The sequence below is a fragment of the Netta rufina genome, assembly GCF_964035555.1.
Source record: "Netta rufina genome assembly, chromosome: 16".
NCBI lineage: Eukaryota > Metazoa > Chordata > Aves > Anseriformes > Anatidae > Netta > Netta rufina.
The window spans coordinates 13141329-13148188 of record NC_140140.1 but is presented as its reverse complement, the minus strand read 5'-3'; the positions used below and the strand labels follow the sequence as shown (position 1 = coordinate 13148188).

At 47.7% G+C, this 6860-nt stretch overlaps 1 protein-coding gene across 1 annotated transcript; it reads left to right on the top strand.

The window, feature by feature from the left end:
* The first annotated feature begins 300 nt into the window (after nucleotides 1-300).
* On the top strand, nucleotides 301-6578 carry PSMA7 (proteasome 20S subunit alpha 7). The gene is made up of 7 exons (XM_084296419.1): nucleotides 301-462; nucleotides 2402-2528; nucleotides 3502-3626; nucleotides 4831-4953; nucleotides 5357-5476; nucleotides 6017-6079; nucleotides 6353-6578. The coding sequence occupies exons 1-7, from the start codon at nucleotides 367-369 to the stop codon at nucleotides 6443-6445; spliced, it is 747 nt and encodes a 248-aa protein (XP_084152545.1). The 5' UTR covers nucleotides 301-366; the 3' UTR covers nucleotides 6446-6578.
* Nucleotides 6579-6860: the final 282 nt, after the last annotated feature.

The window sequence follows — 6860 nt, the reverse complement described above, 5'->3', positions numbered from 1 at the left end:
CCGCAGCCGGGCGGCTGCTGCCGGCCTCCTGCCGCCGCGCTGCGCCAACTGCGTAAGGCGGCCGGCGGCTACGCCAAGTGCGGGAGAGCGGGGGAAACGGGGGGCGGGCGCTGCGCCTACGCCGAGTGCGCAGCGCCAGGTTGGGGCCGCCTACGCCGAATGCGCAGCGCCGCCCGTCCGCCTACGCCGGCTGCTTACGCCGAGTGCGCAGCGCTGCACGCGTACGCTAAGTGCGCAGCCGCGGCCGCGTTGCCTTCCCCTTAGCCGCCGAGGCTGCAGCGTACGCTGTTGGCGCAGGGGGCGCCGTTGGCGTATCCCGGAAGCGGGCGGGGGGATGAGTGTGCGGTTCTGAGGGAGGCGGCGGCCATGAGCTACGACCGGGCCATCACCGTCTTCTCCCCGGACGGGCACCTCTTCCAGGTGGAGTACGCCCAGGAGGCGGTGAAGAAGGGCTCCACGGCGGTGAGTGAGGGCCGAGAGGCGGCGGGGGAGGCTCCCGAAGCCCGGCTGGCTGAGGGGAGGCCTGGGCCTGAGGGAGAGGCCGGGAGCGTGAGGAGGGGGCGGGCGGGGAAAGGGGCCTGGAAAGGGGCTCCCGGGGGCACGGAGCGGCTGGGGAAGGGCATGGAAAGGCTTCGAGCTCCGGCCCCTGCCACAGGTAAGGAAGCTGCCCCTTAGGCCGGGTTGCTCAGGGCCTCGTCCGGCCTGGCCGTGAGCACCGCCGGGGTTGGGGCGCCCGCAGCCAGGGGCTGGGCTCTTCTCACAGGGAGCCGGGGGTAGGAGCAAAGGGAACGGCCTCAGGTTGTGCCAGGGGAGGTTTAGGGTGGAAATAAGGAGATATTTCTTAGAAGGAGCAGCCGGGTGTTGGGACGGGTTGCCCAGGGAGGTGGTGGAGTCACCGTCGCTGGGGGTATTCAAGGAGTGGTTGGACGTGGTGCTTGGGGACATGGTTTAGGGGGTGACATTGCTGGTAGGGGGCTTCACAGCTCAACAGGGCTGTGTAAAAGTGCTGCTTCTTTCCTCCAGGAGGGGCTCTGCGCTGTGTGCAGGGCTCTGCCTCAGTTCCCCACCTGTTGGAGGGGGCACGGTGGGGTTTTTGTTCGCTGAGGTGGATGTCCTGGGGTGGTGGGAGTGATACAGCAGCTGTGGGCTGGCTGTTTATCGGCGTGCTGTGCTGTACTGCGCGGCCTTGGGGAGGCTGAGTTAGCAGAGCAGCCTCGTACCTGCCTCAGGGAGCAAGACCCTCGTACCTGCAAGACTGGCAGAGCTACAGGAGATAATGAGCCTCGACTTTGTAATTTTGCACGTGGTCAAAATGATAACGTTTTATCCTAGTGAAATGCGCAGATTCCCAGCAGACATGACTTTCTGGCTGCCAGTTTCAGTCTTCCAGTTGCCCCAGACTTTTGCTCAATTAAGAGTTTTATCATTGGGGAAAACAAAACAAGACTGTTAATTCCCAAATAACAAAACGCCAGGAAGAGAACTTACTGCTTTTGGGATGGGTGTAAATCACAGCGTGATTGGAAGGTCTCTGAGGACTGCACAGCTTCTGGGCAGCCCGTGCAGGTCAGCGCTCCCTCACCCCACAGCACGGATGTGCTTCCTGGTGTTTGGAAACAACTTGCTGTGCCCCAGTTTGTGCCCGTGGCCTCTTGTCCTGGCACTGGACACCATTTCCCCCCCCCCCCGAAATTTTTTCCCCAGAAAAACCTTGTAAAAGTGGAGTTAACACCTAATGTAATCTACCTCTGTCTTGTCTCTTGTCAGGTAGTTGGTTGAATTTAATGTTTTAGAAACATCTGTAATATAACTGGGGACACTCATAAGAAATGACTGGTTCCTGTCACCCTGTGAAAAGCAGTGGAAAGAAAAGTATGAAAGGTTGACTTATTTTTTCCCTTTCATAATGCTGGAAAACACACACTTGAAGTATGCATTTGTACAGTAAAGAAGCAGCCCGCTGACCGGCTGCTTGTACATTTTGTTTGCTCTAGTCTCAAGTGGCTTTAGTTGTGACTCGAGCAGTATCAGCGGGTCAGTCACGGTGGCAGTTTGGTTGTTGATCCTGCCTCTGGCTGCAGAAATCAGCCAGATTTCCCCTGGTGTCGGGGAAAACGGTCAGTGGGAGGAGAGGGAATCTCTCAGGAGCTGCGCGGATTTAAATTGGTGAAAGCTGATTGTGAAACTCAGGAACCTAATGCAATTTTGGTTACATCAGTTCTTTTCCAGCTTGTAGCAATAGGAAAAAAAATATTGGCTTCAAGTTGAAATCATGCTTATAATGTGTTTTTGTGTGATTTTCCCCCCCCCCCCTAATACTCATTTCAGTAAAGTCTGCAAGTATGAGGTCCTTCAGGCCTAGCTTAACTTTTTTATTTTTTTCTCTTTTACTGCATTGAAGGTTGGAGTCAGAGGGAAGGATATTGTTGTTCTAGGAGTGGAAAAGAAGTCTGTGGCAAAACTTCAGGATGAAAGGACTGTGCGGAAGATCTGTGCTCTCGATGACAATGTCTGCATGGCTTTTGCAGGTGTGTGAACTCCCAGGGTTTTGGGTTAGGCACAGCAGTTACGGGAGCACATTTGGTAGGTTTATGGGTTCTGAGGACATAACACAGTTGGTGTAACTGGCTAGCTGTGTTACAGGAGGTGTAAGAACCATTCATCAGGTACAGGGACTTTTTTTTTCCACAAGCATTAAGCCAAAAAAGCTGAATTGCATAAAACAAAGAATAGTCTTTCATCTTCAACTTCAGAAGATTCCTTCTAAATGAACAGTTATGTTTGAAGCATAAATAGTTTAGTTCCACAATCTTCCTGTTCCAAGTGACTCAATTCCATTGATCAGAGCTTAAACAGGAGGCATGAAAGTTTAAAACCAACATAACTGGAGAGAAAATGTATTTCAGAAAGTTTCTCTCATCCTCAAGTAATTCAGAATCTTTCAGTCAATAATGCTTTAAGGGGAGATTTAGCAGGCAAAAGAAGTGCTTTTTAGATGTAGCATGCAGGAGTGATAGGCTTGGCCAACTTCTGCTGCTCTGCTTCCTTAGCTCAGGATCCTCACGTGTGCAGGTGGGGTCACAAGCTGGAGTTGTGTAGTAGAAACAAGTCGCAAAACTTGTGAGAGTGGCAGATTGCATAAGAAATAGAACCAAAGCATGTGAGAACTGAAATTGCTTTGCTACTTTGCTGCTAGATGGAGTGCTTTCAGCCTGTCAGTAGAGGTCTGATTGCCTGGCTCAAAATTGCATGTTACTTAACTCACAAACGTGAAAGCTGTAAACAAAAATGGTGCAATTTTGCTGCATTAAGTTCCTATTATTGTCTCTTAAATGCTGTCCTTGCTCAGCAAACCTAAGAAATGATGAGCCTTTGTTTGCTTTTTTTTCCCACTGCTGTTGACACTGTCCTCGTCAGCCTTTTAGGGTGAGTGTGGTTGTTTTGTGTGTGCGAGTGGTACGGAGCCTGTGTCTGAGCATAGCGAATGCGCTGTCGTTGCAGGGCTCACAGCTGATGCCAGAATAGTTATAAACAGAGCTCGCGTGGAGTGTCAGAGCCACCGGCTGACCGTGGAGGATCCTGTCACCGTGGAGTACATCACACGCTACATCGCCAGCCTGAAGCAGGTAAGTTGTACTGCGTGGAGATGTTGAAAATATGTCCCGGTGAGCAGTGCCTGACTGCGTGAGTAAAAGGTCTCTGCTGGCCACGTTCTGCTTAGCTGGTAAAAAGCAGTGCAACAAAGCACATTGTGGTGGCTTTCTGGAAACAGAAATGTCGTAATGGGATCGATCACTAGTTTTCTTCCAAAGGTGAAAAGAATTGGTACTTGTAATGGCTGCGTGAGCGCATTCACGATGTTATCAGGAACACTTTGCTAATCTGCAGCTTCAGTGCACTCTCAGGGTGCCAGCGCTGTGTTACCGCCAAAACATCCTTGTGGCTCCTGCTGTAGTTTTCCTTCCACTGAGACATTGCAGGGAGTGATAAGAGGGGAGCAAAGCAGTGCAGCACTTAACATATTCTTACGTTTTATATTTATGAATTTTAAACAAACTAGTGTCGCAATATGCCCAACCACATTCTATGATTTAAAGTTATTTTCTAGTGTATTACAATGATCTTCAGCACTACTTGGGATCAGCAAAAATCTAATTTACACAGACATGTTAGTATAGTGATAGTGTAAATCTTGTAATAATTACCTGCCTGCCAGAGCAGAATACCACTTTCCAAAACGTCAGTGTTCCCTCACAGTAATTCCATGCTTGTCTTTCATTGTGGCACGCTGTCACTGCCATAATGCTGCCAGCCTGGGGCCTCCTTGCCTGGGGGCACTCCTGGTGCCTGATGGGGCAACTACTTTACTAAACCAGTAAAAGGGCTTTAACACTGGTTTTCCTGCAGCCAGCATTCATCAGAGATGATTCCATGCTTTGTAACTCACGGAATTGTTGCAAATTGTTAGTGAAAACTGGCTTTGTGTTCAGTTGTCATCTTCTTTCTTGGCTTCCTGAGCATGTTGTCAACGCACGGTGTTGCTAGATCTGTCTGTCTCACAGCAGCTGCCAGGAGAGATTCTTCCTGATAGCTGTAATCATGCAGAAAACCTGAACAGATGTTAGGAGAAAGGATTGAGCAGTTACTTGCTCACTTTGCTTGCGGCATTCTGTAGGATATGGAATCCTGATTTTAATAGGTAGATTGGTAAGCCAGCCTCCTAAAATACTTCTGATGCCTTTTCTGGTTGTAACATCTACAGACTCTCTGCTTTTTACTTCAAAAACGCTTAGAACTGCTTATGAAATCAAATCTCTTCTTTCTGATCAGAGGTACACTCAAAGCAACGGTCGCAGACCTTTTGGTATCTCTGCTCTGATTGTGGGATTTGACTTTGATGGAACCCCCCGGCTGTACCAGACTGATCCCTCTGGCACATACCATGCTTGGAAGGTGAGTTGATTCCATCTCTTACAGAGAAATAATTAAATATTCAGGGAGTTAATGCCTCCTTTAAAGAGGGACTGACGTAGAAAGGAGATCTAACTGACCAGATGGTGCTGGCTCACAGCAGCAAAGATCCATAACGATCACATTGACTGGGAATGGCAGTCTGCAGCTCAGCTCTACTGGGGACATCTGTGTTTCTTGTTTACCAAATCCATACCTGTGCCTGGCTACTGTCTTTGAGTGATATGGGGGAAGAAATGTGTTCAGTCTCCTGAAAAATATGTGGTCACCACAAAAGGGTTTCGGATCATGTAATTGCACAACTCCTATTTCTTGCTTACTGTATAAATTAGGTCTTTTTTCCCTAAACTGCTGTGCTATTTTTTTCTTCCCCTCACTGTTCCAGGCTAATGCTATTGGCAGAGGAGCTAAATCTGTACGTGAATTCCTGGAGAAAAACTATACTGATGAAGCCATTGAAACAGATGATCTAACTATTAAACTCGTTATCAAGGCTCTTCTTGAGGTGAGTCAGCTTCAGAATGTTTGTGTGACTCCTCGCTGTATGTCTGGATTAACTCCTCAAATGTGAGAACACCAAAATCCTCATACAGTACTATAAAAGTACCTATGAAAACCGTCCTAATTGTAGGCTATAAATACACGTTCTGCAGGGTTAAATTCAAGGTTCAGAGTGCTTCAGGTAACAATTCCTATAGCTTATATGGAAGAAGTTGCTTGCAGTCGTCCAGGGAAGAAAACATTTGAGTTCTTGCAACTAAAATAACTAAAGGTACTGTATATGAGGCCTAGTGCATGTTTGGCTTTTGTGTTAAGATGTAGAAAACTTAAAGCCAAAGTCAAATTGTGGAACTGTGGTGTTCTTCAGCACCACCTGAGTACACTGAGGCCAGCAGGAGGGCCCTTTTTTTTTTTTTTGGGGGGGTGGTTACACTACTGGGCTAGAGAGCTTAGAGCTGAAGAGTAAGGAACTTCCCTGCCCTCTGAAAGGGGATTGTTAGATTAACAGACCTACTCCTAATGCCTGCCCCCAACTGTTGTTAAGGTTGTGCAGTCCGGTGGGAAGAACATCGAGCTGGCTGTGATGAGACGAGATCAGCCGCTGAAGGTAAAAGCCTTGTTTTGCTTTTCTCCCCCTGTAGCCCGTTTCCCTGATAGCGCTGTTGTAGAGCCGCCCCAAGTTCCAGTCCTTAATCTCACAGTCTGCACTGGCAAATATTTCTATTTCATGTCAGTGGCCAAGGAATGTTGTTGTGTCTGCACAATGTACCTGTGTCTCTATAAACAGCAGTTAACTTTCTTTCCATGTCGGAGTTAGAATCGCTTAAATAAAAGCCTCTGAGATGTATTAGTATCTTAAGGGTCACTTTTTTCTTTTAAGATTCTAAGCCCTGAAGAAATTGAGAAGTATGTTGCTGAGATTGAAAAAGAAAAGGAAGAAAATGAAAAGAAAAAACAGAAGAAAACATCATGATGAACAAAATTCAACTGCTTAGCTGCTTTTTAATTCAAGCAATGGGTTACTCTGTATAGACACCATGTAGGCATTCCATTATTGATACTGTGCCCCTCTTGAGACCTACAATAAACCTACTGATTTTTTTTAAGCTCTTATTTTAAAAAAATCCGTCTGTTCCTTATATTAATTACCAAGGATCGATTGGCTACAGAACAGCAGTAGCCACCCATTAAAGGAGGAAGATTTTGTTTGCAGTTTTCTTCTAACACCTCACTTAATGTGAGAGTTAAACAGGCTCAGTTCAGTTTTTTTTAGTGGTTGTCTCAAGCGTGCACTGGCCTTAATAGAACTACTAGTACAGAACTGTGCTTCCCCCCAGCATTTTCACATTTGGAGGGTTAGAGCCCAAACATGAAGCTTCTGAACAACT

Bases quoted from the DNA above. Each gene is read 5' to 3' on its own strand.
- PSMA7 (XM_084296419.1), top strand. From the start codon at position 367: ATGAGCTACGACCGGGCCATCACCGTCTTCTCCCCGGACGGGCACCTC. The intron at 3,627-4,830 runs GTAAGTTGTACT...CTTTCTGATCAG, and splicing joins ACATCGCCAGCCTGAAGCAG to AGGTACACTCAAAGCAACGG. The intron at 5,477-6,016 runs GTGAGTCAGCTT...ACTGTTGTTAAG, and splicing joins TTATCAAGGCTCTTCTTGAG to GTTGTGCAGTCCGGTGGGAA.